Genomic DNA, 15000 nt, shown 5'->3' on the forward strand with positions numbered 1-15000 from the left:
ACGAAGTCCTTTGTGATTCATTATATCGTCTGGAGGTGCACACAGATTTTGGCCGTGATAATATGTATTATTTGATATAGATATCTATGTATTATATGATATTATTTAGATGTAGAGCCCCAGGACTCTAACGCAAGTGTTGTACACTTCCTTGTTATTTGGATAACCGTTCTGCTGTTGGTGTGATGGCGCACACGTCGGACTCTCGTCTCTGGTATTTCTACAACGAGACTCGTCGTGGGGGTTATCTCCACAGCTCACAAACTCACAAACTTATTCAGACCTATGTTATTTAACAAACAACAGGAAAAATGTGATTTTAATGGCATGGGCTCTTTAATGTATGTAACTTATTGTTTGACTGACTGTTTTAAGAATGGCAGTATTGACTCCTCCCCCTCCTCCCTCTCGCCTCTCTCCCCCTCTCCTCCTCCCTCTCCCTCCTCCTCCCACCCTTTCCTCCCCAACCCCCCCCCCAACTCCTCCCCTTCTCCCCCCACTCCCCCACTCCCTCCCCCCACCCCCCATCCCCCTCTCATCCTCCCCCCAACTCCTCTCCTCCCCTCCCCCCCTCCCCCTTCACAGACTCTCCGCGAGGAGCACCAGCGGTATGAGAAGGAGCTGTTCCTGCTGCGGGGGCGCTACGAGGACGAGGCGCTGCGCTTCCAGGAGGCGCAGGTGCGCGCCCTGGAGGAGGTGGAGGAGCGGCAGCGGGCCCTGAGGGAGGAGGTCCGGCAGGAGAAGGAGGAGGAGAAGGAGGTGCTGATGACGGTGAGGGTTGAGACCGCAGTCCTCTTCAAGAAAAATAAAGCCCTTTTAATTCCATTTTTACATTTACATTCAGGGCGTTTAGCAGACGCTTTTTTCAAAGCGACTCACAATAAGTATTTGTCAGGAGACATTCCCATTGGAACATGGGAAAAATGTTACATGTTTATAACCTTCTGTTATTACTGAATGTTTATAACTTATTGTTATTTGTTTTTTTCAATGAAGATGACATTAGAGTAATCAGAAATTCAGTCTGTACATTGTTAATGTGTTAAATGACTGTTCTAGCTGGAAACGGCAGATTTTTAATGGAATATCTAGGTGTATAGAGAACCATTTCCAGCCACCATCACTCATGTGTTCTAATGGTACATTGTTTAATCGTGTTAAAAGGCTAATTGATGATTAGAATGATTAGAAAACGTTTGAATAAAAGTGTAAGTTTTCGTGGAAAACATGAATTGTCTGGGTGACAACACAACTTTTGAACGGCAGTATCATCGTTCCATTTTTACTGCTAATTACAGCTCGGTTCTGATGCTACGTTCATTCAAGCTGCGTGTTACTTGCGCAACAAACGCTGTCCATTGACAGTGTATTTCACAATAAGGTTTTTCACAATATAAGCTTTTTTCACAATAAAAGCCCTTTTGGCAGTTTTAACTATATTTTCTCATTGGTCCTTCGTTCCCCGTTTTCCCTTTTCCAACCAATAGAAACGATGCCATAATAGTCATTCCTCCTCGTCCTTCCCCTACTTTCTCATTGGTCCTTTTCCCCTTTTCGACCAATAGAAACTGAGCCAGGAGTTTGAGATCAAGCGGTTGTCTCTGGAGGAGCAGAGGGACCACCTGCAGCAGCAGCTGGACAGCCTGAAGGACGAGCTGTCTGCCAAACTCAACATGGCCAACCAGGAGGTGAGGGGCAGCAGCAGGTTGGTTGGTAACTGAAAGGTTGCTGGTTCAATCCCCAGCTCCTACCGAATCAGCTACGGGGAGCCGAGGCACCACATGTGAAGCTATAAGATGCTCTGTTAACTTTGCCACTTTTTGTGTAGAGAGAGAGGGCAGCTTGTGGCTCAGGAGGTTGACTTGTAATCACGAGGTTGCTGGTTTGATCCCCTGGCTCCTCCTCGGGGAGTGTCGAGGTGTCCCTGAGCAAAGCAAGTGACCCTCACTGCTCCCGGCGAGCTGGCTGTCACCATAGGTGGTCGACTCCGCCGTCGGTCTGTGAATGGGTGATTGTTAGGATATTGTAAAGCGCTAGATAAATGCAGTCCATTAAGGAGATGTGTCATTAACGTTGTACATTCTCAACTCTTCATTAGATAGATAGATAACAACTTTGTTCAACTCCTTTGACTTCCTTTTAACAGGCCAGCAGCAGTAGAAAACACAGGATAGATATCTCCTCTCTCTTCTCATCTCTCTCCTCCATCTCACTCCTCATCTCCTCTCTCCATCCTCTCTCTCTCCAACCTTCTCTTCGTCATCTCCTCTATGTCCACCCGTCGCCTCCTCCTCTCTCTCTCTCGGTTTCCTCTCTCTCATTCCTCTCCGTCTCTTCTCTCTCTCTCCTCCTCATCTCTCCTCTCATCTCTCTCCTCTCTTCTCTTCGGCGCTCTCTCTCTCTCTCTCTCTCTTTCTTTCTTTTCTCTCTCTTGCCCAGACAGGGCAAACAGGCTTATTTTAGCAGAGACCGGAGACGTTGTATACATTATCTTGCAAGGCTATCCGCCAAAACGTAAAAAGATAACTTTGAATACGCTGGTGTTCATAAGTTACCGGACTACTTGCGGAGTGATACCACAGACGTGAATTAGAGGCAAAAAAATGCACTTTCCGTGTGATTAGCACTGTGTAATTTGTAAGGGATAATGTATAGAACGCCAGTCATTATCGGGAAAATAAGCCCCGACAGGGCGAACAGAACAGTGTCTTGCTTCGCCCTGAAGGGGCTTATTTTCGATAATGACTGACGTTCTATACATTACCCCTTACTTATTACACGGCTACTTGCCAAACCGAAAATATACTTTTGACAATTTATTTGTTACCAGCATTCGTAGTGTTAATCAGCAGAGAAATGGTCCGCCAAAGACGTTGACGTCGCTTAGCAGCCGAGTACGCTGGGGTGGATAAGTTACAATAAGTTATAATTGACAGCTGAACGTTGGGAAGGCCCATTCAAGCGAATGGAAGGGTAATGAAGCAGAATTAGATAGGGGTAGAATTCTGTCTGACCCTCGCGGTGTCCCTGGGTGTGCTTCTGGTTGTTGTCCCTCAGGTGTCTCACCTCCAGGAGCAGGTGAGGGAGAGCGAGCACAAGCTGGGCTCGGCCCAGGGACAGATCGGCTGCCTCAAGGACACCCAGGAGAAGTTGAAGGTGGAGCTGGACGCGACGAGGGGCCGGGTCCGTGAGACCAGCAACCTCCTGACCGACCTACAGGTGGGCTACAGTTGCTAACGTGCTAATGTCGCTAAAGTGCTAATTTCGCTAACGTGCTAATGTCGCTAACGTGCTAATTTTACTAACGTGCTAATGTCGCTAACATGCTTATGTTGCTACCAGGATAGTGGCTGCTCCAGTGTGCTAATGTTGCTACCGTGCTAATGTCCCTACCGTGCTAATGAATGCTCACGTGGCGAGAGAGAGAGAGAGAGAGAGAGAGAGAGAGAGAGAGAGAGAGAGAGAGAGAGAGAGAGAGAGAGAGAGAGAGAGAGAGAGAGAGAGAGAGAAGAGGAGAGAGAGAGAGAGAGAGAGAGAGAGAGAGAGAGAGAGATGCTGAGGTCCAGGTGTGAGAGATTGTGGGCGTGCGAGCTGGGGAAGATAATGAGTGAGCGACAGGGAACAGGACAGATGGTAGAGGATGAGAGAGTGGAGAATACCCCACTGATTGTACTGAGACGGAGAACAAGAAACCGCTGAGTTTGAGAATAGGGCGTGATAAGAGCTGAACTGAAGAGAAGAGACCTCTAGGCAACAGCTAGCATGTTAGTCTAGTTCCAGCTACCTTGAGAGAGAGAGAGAGAGAGAGAGAGAGAGAGAGAGAGAGAGAGAGAGAGAGAGAGACGAGAGAGAGGAGAGAGAGAGAGAGAGAGAGAGAGAGAGAGAGAGAGAGAGAGAGATGGAATGTTGAAACGTCATGAAAGACGTTTAATTAAAAATGGAAGATTTCAAATGTTGAGGAGGGGGAAGGTGGGGGATGGAAGAAAAAAGGCTGAGAGAGTCACATCTGGGCTTGAATACGAGGAGCAGATAAACAAAGCAAATGCCTGGGGGGAGGGTGAATGGATGAATGTGGTGAATGATTGGATGGAGACAAAAGAAACATGACTATTAGCACTAGGGAGGTCTGGGGACCGGAGATAAAGAGAGAGAGACAGAGAGACAGAGATGGAGAGAGAAAGACGAGGTAAAAGGTAATTATGAGAGACAGAGAGACAGTAAAGGGAGGAGATAGAGGCAGTAAAGTGAAGGAGCTGGGTATGATGGAGAATAGTATAGTGTAGCGTAGTATAGTATTAGTACATAAGCTGAGCATAGTTCTATAAAGTATGGTAGCTGAACAAAGTATAGTGTAGCATAGTATCATGTAGCATAGCGTAATATATTGTAGCATAGTATAGAAACTGAACAAAGTGTAGCATAGTATAGTGTAGTAGTATAGTGTAGTATAGAAGCTGAGCATAGTAGGGACTGATATTGATACTGATGATACTGGTATTTTGGACTGATGGTTTCCCACCGGCTAAAATCCTTTATTATTCTGTGTGTGCGTGTGCGTCTGCGTGTGTAGGACTATACCATACTACGCTCAGCTTGTATACTACACTACGGTATACTATACTACGTTTAGCAACTCCACTTTATGAAACTATGCTCAGACTATGTACTATACCATGCTATGCTAAACTACGCTCAGCTACTATGCTACGCTCACCTCGTATACTACATACACTACGCTGAACTAAGCTACGTTAAGCTACTGTGTTGTGTTCCTGTTGTAGGAGGAGATAGAGAGTGAGAAGCAGCAGCACGAGGCCAGGCTCCTGTCCATCCGAACGGAGGAGAAACAGAGGATGGACAAGATGGCCGACGACCTCGACCTGAAATGGACGGAGGCGTTGCGGTAAATGTTATCTTCATCGAGATCCAAATATAACACAAAGTATACAGACAAACATAAAATAAATTACGCATAGCTCACATGTGTGCTCAATGGTTAAAATACATACGGATGTTGGCTCCAATATTTCCAAAGGCGGGAGGAATACCTTGTCTCCAGCCTTGTCTTAACAGTGCCAATCTTCAGATCTGTACTCTTTTAAGAAAGCCCTTAATTCTCTTGTGAAATGTGTGCTTGGAGTTTTCTTGATGTTGTGTGCTTATCAATCGACATTTTCACCATGTGAATGAGGCTTCATGCAGTTCAGGAATGTCAGTGGCTCAACGGGATAATGCCGTGTACTGGTGATCCTTAGGTTGAGAGTCATTAGGTTGAGATTCTTAGTTTCCAAGAATCGATCTGCCAAGACACAGTGTGGCATTAAGGGGAACTTCTTCATTAACGATTTTTTTTTTTCCTTCATAATTAACTGTCATATTTATATTTCTTCTGTTAGTGCTCTTGACAACAAATATTTAATTTCCCCAGAATTTCAAAGATTTTGCAGGTATTTGCTTTTAAGAAAGCCCTTAATTAACTTGAGAAATGTGTCCTTTGAGTTTTCTGGTTGTTGTGTGCTTATCAATAGACATTTTGACCATGGGAATGAGGCTGCGGTTCAGGTTTGACGGTGGCTCAATGGGATAATGCCTTGTACAGGTGATCCTTCGTTTGAGAGTTCAAATCCCGATCAGAAAATTATGAACATGCTGAACATGACATTCGGCCATTATTTTATATGTCATATTTATAGGTCTTCCATTAGAGTGTCCTTGACTTTTCATTTTGCTCGGACCCCGTTAATCACCGCTTGCGGTTATATTTAAATATTATTTTGAGTACATATCCACACTAAGATCAGACTGAACTTGATTTGAGATGTTCTGATTCATACGCTACCTCTCCCATGGTTATGCTAAACTGTTTATTTTTATTTTTTTATTATTATTATACAGGCCTATATATTTTTTATTATTATCTTTCACTTAAAATAAAACTAAAATGTTGCTTACGTGTTGAGCTGTATAATGTACTGATATTCTGTTCCAAATAAACGTTTAAATACTAATAAATATCTATATATAGGCAAAATATTTTAATATTATATTAATCTTAAAAATACTTTTATACAAACCTAAAAAAAAAAACTGCTTTGTTCTGTTCTGTTCTGCAGTTTGTAGAGTTTATAGAGAGTTTGCCGGCTAACAACAGACCTGCTGGTTGAAGAAATAGATATTATATTTGTGGGTGATAGGCCCCTTGGTCTATTTGGAATAGAACAGACCATTGAAACCATACAAAGAGCGTAGCATTGTGGAGAGACTGTCATCTCATTTTGTGGAGCAGCTTCTGTGTGTGTGTGTGTGTGTGTGTGTGTGTGTGTGTGGTGTGTGTGTGTGTGTGTGTGTGTGTGTGTGTGTGTGTGTGTGTGTGTGTGTGTGTGTGTGTGTGTGTGTGTGTGTGTGTTGTCTCTCTCTGTCTCTCTCATTCTATTTCTCACTCTATCTCTCACTCTTCCTCTCTCTCAGTGTCTTTCAGAGCATTTCCATTCATCTGTTTTCTATGCATTAATTCAGTATGTGCTATATAAAAAAACAGCGACAATGCTGAAAAATACAGATTGAGCGAAGCCATGATGAAACGACGTGAAAGCACAGAAAGCACAGAAATCACGCAATGAACAGAGATATCACCATCATTTCCAGAGAGCTGAACACTGTAAAATGAGGCGTTCAAAGCACACTCATATTACACCGCCGTCACCCAAGTATTTAATTTCATCCGTTTAAAGGTGACATTTTATACCACTATATATATGTGAGCTGTTACAAGCCGAATATTGGCCTCTTCTGACATCACTAGTGGGCGTGTCCACCTAGATGTGTGCTGGACAGATCAGTCTGCCAGCCTACCCAGTGGACTGAAGCCAGGGTTGCTAATCGGTCATATAACTAGAAGGACACGCCCACTTGTAATGTCAGAAGAGGCAGATTTGTGTTGTATTTGTTAATCACACTCACTCCTGAATGAAGAATGAGCGCCACCTGGTGTTTGTTTTGATGGATTGACTCTGGATTTTCTCCCTCTTTCCCTGTCCCCCTCTTCTCTCTCCCTCTCTCCCTCTCGCCCTCTTGTGTGTGTGCTACTGTTACTTATCTCTCTCTCTTCTCTCTCTCACACTCTCGTCGTCTCTCTCTCTCTCTCTCTCTCTGTCTCTGTCTCTGTCTCTTTCTTTCTCTCTCTCTCTGTCTCTGTCTCTCTGTCTCTGTCTATGTCTTTGTCTCTGTCTTTGTCTCTCTCTCTCTCTCTCTCTCTCTCTCTCTCTCTCTCTCTCTCTCTCTCTCTCTCTCTCTCTCTCTCTCTCTCTCTCTCTCTCTCTCTCTCTCTCTCTCTCTCTCTCCCCCCACTTCTTCTTCCTCTTCTTCTTCTTCCTCCTCTTCTTCCTTCCTCCCTCTCCCTCTCCCTCCCCCCTCTCCCTCCCTCCTTCCTCCTCCAGGGAGGAGCTGCGCCTCCTTCGGGAGGAGCTGAACGAGGAGCACGAGGCGGAGAAGCAGGCCGTGCTGGGACAGCTGTCCCAGCAGAAGGAGCTGGAGGTGATGGCCGCCCGGGAGAGCTGGCAGAGGAGGGTGGAGGACCTGCTGGAGCAGGTAGACACACACACACACACACACACACACACACACACACACACACACACACACACACACACACACACACACACACACACACACACACACACCACACACGCACACACACACACACGCACACACACGTAAGCGCGAGAGCCTGCATGCACACACAAAGGCACGTAAGCACACATGCACACACACACGTGCACACACCAGCACACGTATGAACGCAAACACGCACACACATAAACATGCGTTCACGCAAACATGAACCTGCCCGCATATAAGCACGCACAAACATGCACCAACGCAAGTGCACACATCTGCTCACACACACACATAGCCACACAAGCACAAACACACACACACACACACACACACACACACACACACACACACACACACACACACACACGTGCACGCTCAAGGATGCTAGCCAGACACACACATGCACACGTATAAACCCACGGGCAAGGAAGTGGAAACACACACGCGCAAACAAGCAGTTGCATACACACAAACACACACACAAACACAGATGCAAACATATTAAGACACACGTGTTTGCAAGTGCAAGCACGCACATGTGCACACACGCACATGCACACAGACGCATGCACGTGCACAAACTCACACGTATGAACACTAGCATGCATTGCGTATCCGACATCCCGACGGACAACTTTGAATGCTTGAGGGGTCTTCATAGTTACAAAGTCGGATTATGGAGTCGGAGTAGTATAATTTGGCCTTTAGCTGGGATGTCTGGTATCCACTTACAAAAGGGGGGTGTTGATGACCAATGTGAGTTTGTTGATCAAGGAATTATTGATGAGTGATAATAATTTATCAAGTTTGCCACGGAGCCCGGTCGGGCACAGCCCGAACAAACTACGTGGCACCCCCCCTCTCTTCATCCCATGGGCCCACCACCTGTGGGAAGATCCGTTGGGGTCGGGTGCGCAGCCACATGGCTGGCAGCGAAGGTCAGGGGTCTCGACGGACCAGACCCGGGCGGCAGAAGCTGGCTCTGGGGACGTGGAACGTCACCTCGCTGTGGGGAAAGGAGCCGGAGCTTGTGCGGGAGGTGGAGCGCTATCAGTTAGATCTGGTGGGGCTTACCTCCACGCACAGTCTCAGCTCTGGTACCGTAGTCCTGGATAGGGGTTGGACTCTATTCTTCTCCTGAGTTGCGGAGGGCGTGAGGCGCCGGGCGGGTGTGGGGATACTCATAAATCCCCGGCTGAGCGCCGCGGTGTTGGAGTTTACCCCGGTAGACGAGAGGGTTGCCTCCCTGCGCCTAAGGGTTGTAGGGGGGAAAACTCTGACTGTTGTTTGTGCGTATGCACCAAACAGCAGTTCAGAGTACTCGGCCTTCTTGGAGACCCTGAATGGAGTCCTGTATGGGGCTCCTGTATGGGACTCCGTAGTACTGCTGGGAGACTTCAACGCCCACGTGGGCAACGATGGAGACACCTGGAGAGGCGTGGTGGGGAGGAACGGCCTCACTGATCTAAACCCGAGCGTTTGTTATTGGACTTCTGAGCTAGTCATGGATTATCCATAACGAACACCATGTTCAAACATAAGGGTTTTCATAAGTGTACCTGGTACCAGAGTAGCCTAGGCCGAAGATCAATAATCGATTTCGTGATCGTGTCATCTGATCTGAGGCCGCATGTTTTGGACACTCGGGTAAATAGAGGGGCGGAACTGTCAACCGACCACCATCTGGTTGTGAGTTGGATCAGGGAATGGGGGAAATTTCCGGATAGACCTGGTAAGCACAAACGAGTAGTGCGGGTGAATTGTGAACGTCTGGAGGAGGCCCCCGTCCTAGGTATCTTCAACTCACACCTGCGGCTGCACCTGTGGAGGTTGGGGGCATTGAGCCGGAGTGGGCGGTGTTCAAAGCCTCCATTGCTGAAGCTGCGGTGGCTAGCTGTGGCCTCAGGGTCTTAGGCTCCTCAAGGGGCGGTAAACCTTAGACACCATGGAGGACACCGGTGGTCAGGGAAGCCGTCCGATTGAAGAAGGAGGCCTTCCGGGATATGATATCCTGGAGGACTCCTGACTCGGTTGCAGGGTACCGACAGGCTCGAAGGGCTGCAGCTTCTGCCGTGTCGGAGGCTAAGCAGCGGGTGTGGGAGAAGTTCGGAGAGGCCATGGAGAAGGACTTTCGGTCGGCACCAAATTGTTACTGGAAGACTATCCGGCACCTCAGGAGGGGGAAACAGGGAACCATCCAAGCTGTGTACAGTAATGATGGGACTCTGTTGACCTCAACTGAGGAGGTCGTCGGACGTTGGAAGGAACACTTTGAGGAACTCCTGAATCCGAATAACACGCCCTCTATGTTGGAGGCAGAGCTCGAGGTTGATGGTGTTTCAAGTAGAGGTAGTCAAACATCTCCGCAGTGGCAAAGCCCCAGGGATTGAAGCCAGAAATGCTAAAGGCTCTTGGTGTTGAGGGGCTGTCATGGTTGACACGCCTATTCAACATCGCGTGGGAGTCGGGTACAGTGCCAAAGGAGTGGCAAACCGGGGCGGTGGTTCCCCTGTTTAAAAAGGGGGACCAGAGAGTGTGTGCCAATTACCGGGGTATCACACTTCTCAGCCTCCCTGGTAAAGTCTACTCCAAGGTGCTGGAAAGGAGGGTTCGGCCGATCATCGAACCTCAGATTGAAGAGGAAAAATGGGGTTTTCGCCCGGACGTGGAACTACGGACCAGCTCTTCACTCTCGCAAGGATCCTGGAGTATGCCCATCCGGTCTACATGTGTTTTGTGGATCTGGAGAAGGCGTATGACCGGGTCCCCCGGGAGAAACTGTCGGAGGTGCTGCGGGAGTATGGGATAAGGGGGTCTCTCCTCAGGGCCATCCAATCTCTGTACTCCCAAAGCGAGAGCTGTGTTCGCGTCCTCGGCAGCCAGTCAGTTACGTTCTCAGTGGGTGCTGGTCTCCGCCAGGGCTGCGCCTTGTCACCAATCCTGTTTGTGATATACATGGACAGGATATCAAGGCGTAGTCGTGGTGGGAGGGGTTGCAGTTCGGTGGTCTGAGGATCTCGTCACTGCTTTTTGCAGATGATGGGGTCCTCATTGGATCATCGGCCTGTGACCTTCAGCACTCACTGGATCGGCTGGCGGCCGAGTGTGAAGCGGCTGGGATGAGGATTAGCACCGCTAAATCTGAGGCCATGACTCTTAACAGGAAACCGGTGGATTGCTTACTCCGGGTAGGAAATGAGTCCTTAGCCCAAGTGAAGGAGTTCAAGTACCTCTGGGTCTTGTTCGCGAGTGAGGGTACTATGGAGCGTGAGATTGGCCGGAGAATCGGAGCACTGGGGGCGGTATTGCGTTCGCTTTACCGCACCGTTGTAACGAAAAGAGAGCTGAGCCGCAAGGCAAAGCTCTCGATCTACCGGTCGATCTTCGTTCCTATCCTCACCTATGGTCATGAGGGTTGGGTGATGACCGAAAGGACGAGATCGCGGGTACAAGCGGCCGAGAGGAGTTTTCTCAGAAGGGTGGCTGGCGTCTCCCTTAGGGATAGGGTGAGAAGCTCAGCCATCCGTGAGGAACTCGGATTAGAGCCGCTGCTCCTTTACTTAGAAAGGAGTCAGCTGAGGTGGTTCGGGCATCTGGTAAGGATGCCCACTGGGCGCCTCCCTTGGGAGGTGTTTCAGGCACGTCCAGTGGGGAGGAGACCTTGGGGAAGACCCAGGACTAGGTGGAGAGATTACATCTCAAAACTGGCCTGGGAACGCCTCGGGATCCCCCCGTCAGAGCTGGTCAATGTGGCCCGGGAAAGGGATGTCTGGGGCCCCCTGCTTGAGCTGCTCCCCCCGCGACCCGACCCCGGATAAGCGGACGAAGATGAGATGAGATGATAATAATTAATATTGTTTACTTCTTTGTTACAACATGGTTGTCAGGTGTGCTTGAAGTAAATGTCTGCTTAGCCATGCTCTGCTTGCTGACTGTTTGGCGAGTGGGTCAAATTAAGCCACACACACACACACTCTACCACTCGCTCTCTCTCTCACTCTCACACACACACACACACGCACGCACACATTGACACACACACAAACGCACACATAGACACACCGAGAAACAATCAAACGCAGACACACACACATACAAACACACACAAACAGAATTACAAACACACGCAGACCAACACATACACTCACAAACACGGACAAACACACACACACACAGACCAACACACACACACACACAGACACAGCCCCAGACACAGGATGGACCGTAACACAGGTGCTGGTACTGCTGCGGTCCTTTCAGCTTCATACAATTTCTTTTTCATTTCGTTGGCCGTTTGATGTGCAAGCAGATGTCCAGATCAGCCCAGATCAGCCTCAACTACGGCCTCAAAAAAAACTAAACTTCAGCATGAACTTTAGCCTTAACATTAGCCTTGTCACAAGCCCCACCATTAGCCTCAACATTAGCCTCAACAGAAGCCTCAATAGTAGCCTAAATAGTAGCCTCAACATTAGCCTCAAAAGTAGCCTCCACATTAACCTCAACATGAGCCTCACAGTAGCCTCAATATTAGCCTCAACATCAGCCTCAACCTTAGCCTCAACCTTAGCCTCAATATTAGCCTCAACATCAGCCTGAACATTATCCTCAACATAAGGCCGTAACAGTAGACTTGTTAGCATTAGCATCAACATTAGCCTCAACTGTGTGTGTGTGTGTGTGTGTGTGTGTGTGTGTGTGTGTGTGTGTGTGTGTGTGTGTGTGTGTGTGTGTGTGTGTGTGTGTGTGTGTGTGTGTGTGTGTGTGTGTGTGTGTGTGTGTGTCTTCATAGTGAAGTTTCATCACAGTGATTGATTTTCCCCTTTGATGTTTTATTGAATTCATTCATTTGATTTATTCAAGGAAGGAATGCTTCAAAGTGTTTGTCTGTGCGTGTTTGTTTAGTGTGCGATTATGAACCTAGGCATGATGCCTCACACAAGTTACATAGGTGAGGGTAAGATTGAGTGTGCTTTTACATTTTTACAACTGAAATGACACAGATACATATATATTAATATAATAATATATATATAAAATAATAATATTATATTAATGTGTTCACAATATATGACAATAAAATCGACAAAATCATAAAACTTTTGGGTTGCATTTATCTAGCCGAAATGACACAGACACATACAAGATAAACGCTTATATATAAAAATTATAATAAAATATGCATGTATCTACAATATTGACAACAAATTGACAAAATCATACAACTTCTAGATTACCTTTATCCAGCTGAAATTACACAAAGACACATACAGGATATACGCTAATATATAGAAAATAATAATGTTATATTAATGTATTTACAATACATGACAACAAATCAACAAATTCATACAACTTTAAGCTTACATTTATCTAAAGAGAGTCAAAGACATACGCTAATATACAATAAATAACTAATATTATATCAAAATAGTAATAATATATGAGAACAAACTGACAAAGATATAAAAAATTGCATTTAACCATCTGAAAAGACTCAGACAAATACAAGGTATATGCTAAAATGCAATATATGAACAATAAAATGAAAATAGTAATAATATATGACAGAAAACTGACCAAGTTATACAACATGACACAACTACATTACATAAACTCAAACATAACAAAACATGAATAACACAAACGACATGGCGTTTGTTTTATGGAACGCTTCCTTTTGAAGGACGATTTTACTTAGTGCCACTCCTGTTCCCCCTAGCGACGGAGTGTCACAGCAGGATAATCTCACATCCGTCGCCGACAGCAACACATAATTGCTGGGTTCTTATCTGGTTTCTAAAGGAGAGAGGGCTGCGTCCTTCACTGTCTAATGTGGATGTTTAGCTCAGTCAAAAGGGATCATGAGTCTGTGAGTGCTGCGCTTGCTAATTATGTGTGTGTGTGTGCAGGGCCGTTGCACCAAATCCTGGGCCCCTATTGTTGACGGGGGGGATAGAGAAAAATTGTTGACGGGGGGGGACGGGGACGTGGCCGTGTGCGGCTCCTACCACTATGGATAATTGGATGGATAATTCATTTTTTTTATTATTATTATTATTTATTTATTTTTTATTGCCATGGGCCCCCCCTCTGCCTTGGGCCCCCCCACGACTGCCTCACTTTCCCCCGCAGTCCGTCTGTGTGTGTGTGTGTGTGTGTGTGTGTGTGTGTGTGTGTGTGTGTGTGTGTGTGTGTGTGTGTGTGGTGTGTGTGGTTTTTCTCTGTGTCTGTTTCTATGTGCGTGTCTCTCTATATATGTGTGTGTGTGTGTGTGTGTGTGTGTGTGTGTGTGTGTGTGTGTGTGTGTGTGTGTGTGTGTGTGTGTGTGTGTGTGTGTGTGTGTGTGTGTGTGTGTGTGTGTGTGTGTGTGTGTGAGAGAGAGAGTGAGTGATTGAGTGCTTGTGTATCATGATGTGGTGTCTCCGTGTGTGTCTGTGTGTGTGTGCTTTTATGTTTGTGTGTGTGTGTGTGTGTGTGTCTGCGTTTCAGTTTTGTTTCGGGCATGTAAATATTTAATGTGTGTTTTCAAACCGACTTATGTTCATTCACTTTTTTATTCTATTTGTATTTATTTTTCACATGAATTGAAATATTTTGTGCCAGTTAGCAAAATAGGCAAATTTCATCTGTAGTCCATTGGCAGGTCAACACATCATCACGTTACAATAATAAGAAAGAATGCACGAACGTGCACACATATAAACACGCACACACTCACCATTACATGTATACACACACACACACACACTTTCACACGCGAAAGCACCCACAACTGCACACACACACAGACACACACAGACACACACACAGACACACACACACACACACACACACACACAGACACACACACAGACACACAAACACACACAGGCACGCAAGCACGCCATGCACTTGCACAAGTATGAACACACACACACACACAAACATGAATCTGCACACCGATAAACAAGCACACACACACACACAAGCACACACACACACACATAGGACGGATACAAAGCAAAAAATAACGAAGAGAGAGAAAAGAGGCATGAAAAATAAAACAAAGAGAGTGGGGATGTCCAGGGTGTATTCAACATGCACCACCACCTTTCCCTCCCTCCTCTGGTGCGGTCGAGTGTGTCTCTGCTTGTGACTGACTGACGGACACTCCTCTGTTGACAGATCTCCCTGCTGAAGCAGTCCCTGGAGCTCCAGCTCTCCCAGTCCCAGGCAGCCCTCCAGCAGCTGCAGTCCCAGTTCAACCAGGAGAGGGAGCAGCTGAGCCAACAGCTCAAAGGTAAGGTCTGTTCGCAGGCGTTGGTTAGCCTGGAGTGAGTCAGAATTGAGTCGGTTACTATTGAGCCGGTTAGCCTTGAGTCAGTTAGTCAAGTCAGTTGT

At 46.8% G+C, this 15000-nt stretch overlaps 1 protein-coding gene across 1 annotated transcript in view; it reads left to right on the top strand.

Moving 5' to 3' along the window:
- The window catches only part of LOC130386588 (protein FAM184A-like), a 45912-nt gene that overhangs the window by 19485 nt on the left and 11427 nt on the right, over positions 1–15000 (top strand). Inside the window, exons 10-15 of the mRNA XM_056595594.1 lie at positions 586–771; positions 1566–1688; positions 3058–3219; positions 4782–4903; positions 7437–7587; positions 14785–14899. Coding sequence (XP_056451569.1) covers positions 586–771; positions 1566–1688; positions 3058–3219; positions 4782–4903; positions 7437–7587; positions 14785–14899 — 859 coding nt within the window. The remainder of the gene's footprint in view (positions 1–585; positions 772–1565; positions 1689–3057; positions 3220–4781; positions 4904–7436; positions 7588–14784; positions 14900–15000) is intronic.

This window comes from Gadus chalcogrammus, chromosome 7 (assembly GCF_026213295.1).
Source record: "Gadus chalcogrammus isolate NIFS_2021 chromosome 7, NIFS_Gcha_1.0, whole genome shotgun sequence".
Classification (NCBI taxonomy): Eukaryota; Metazoa; Chordata; class Actinopteri; order Gadiformes; family Gadidae; genus Gadus; species Gadus chalcogrammus.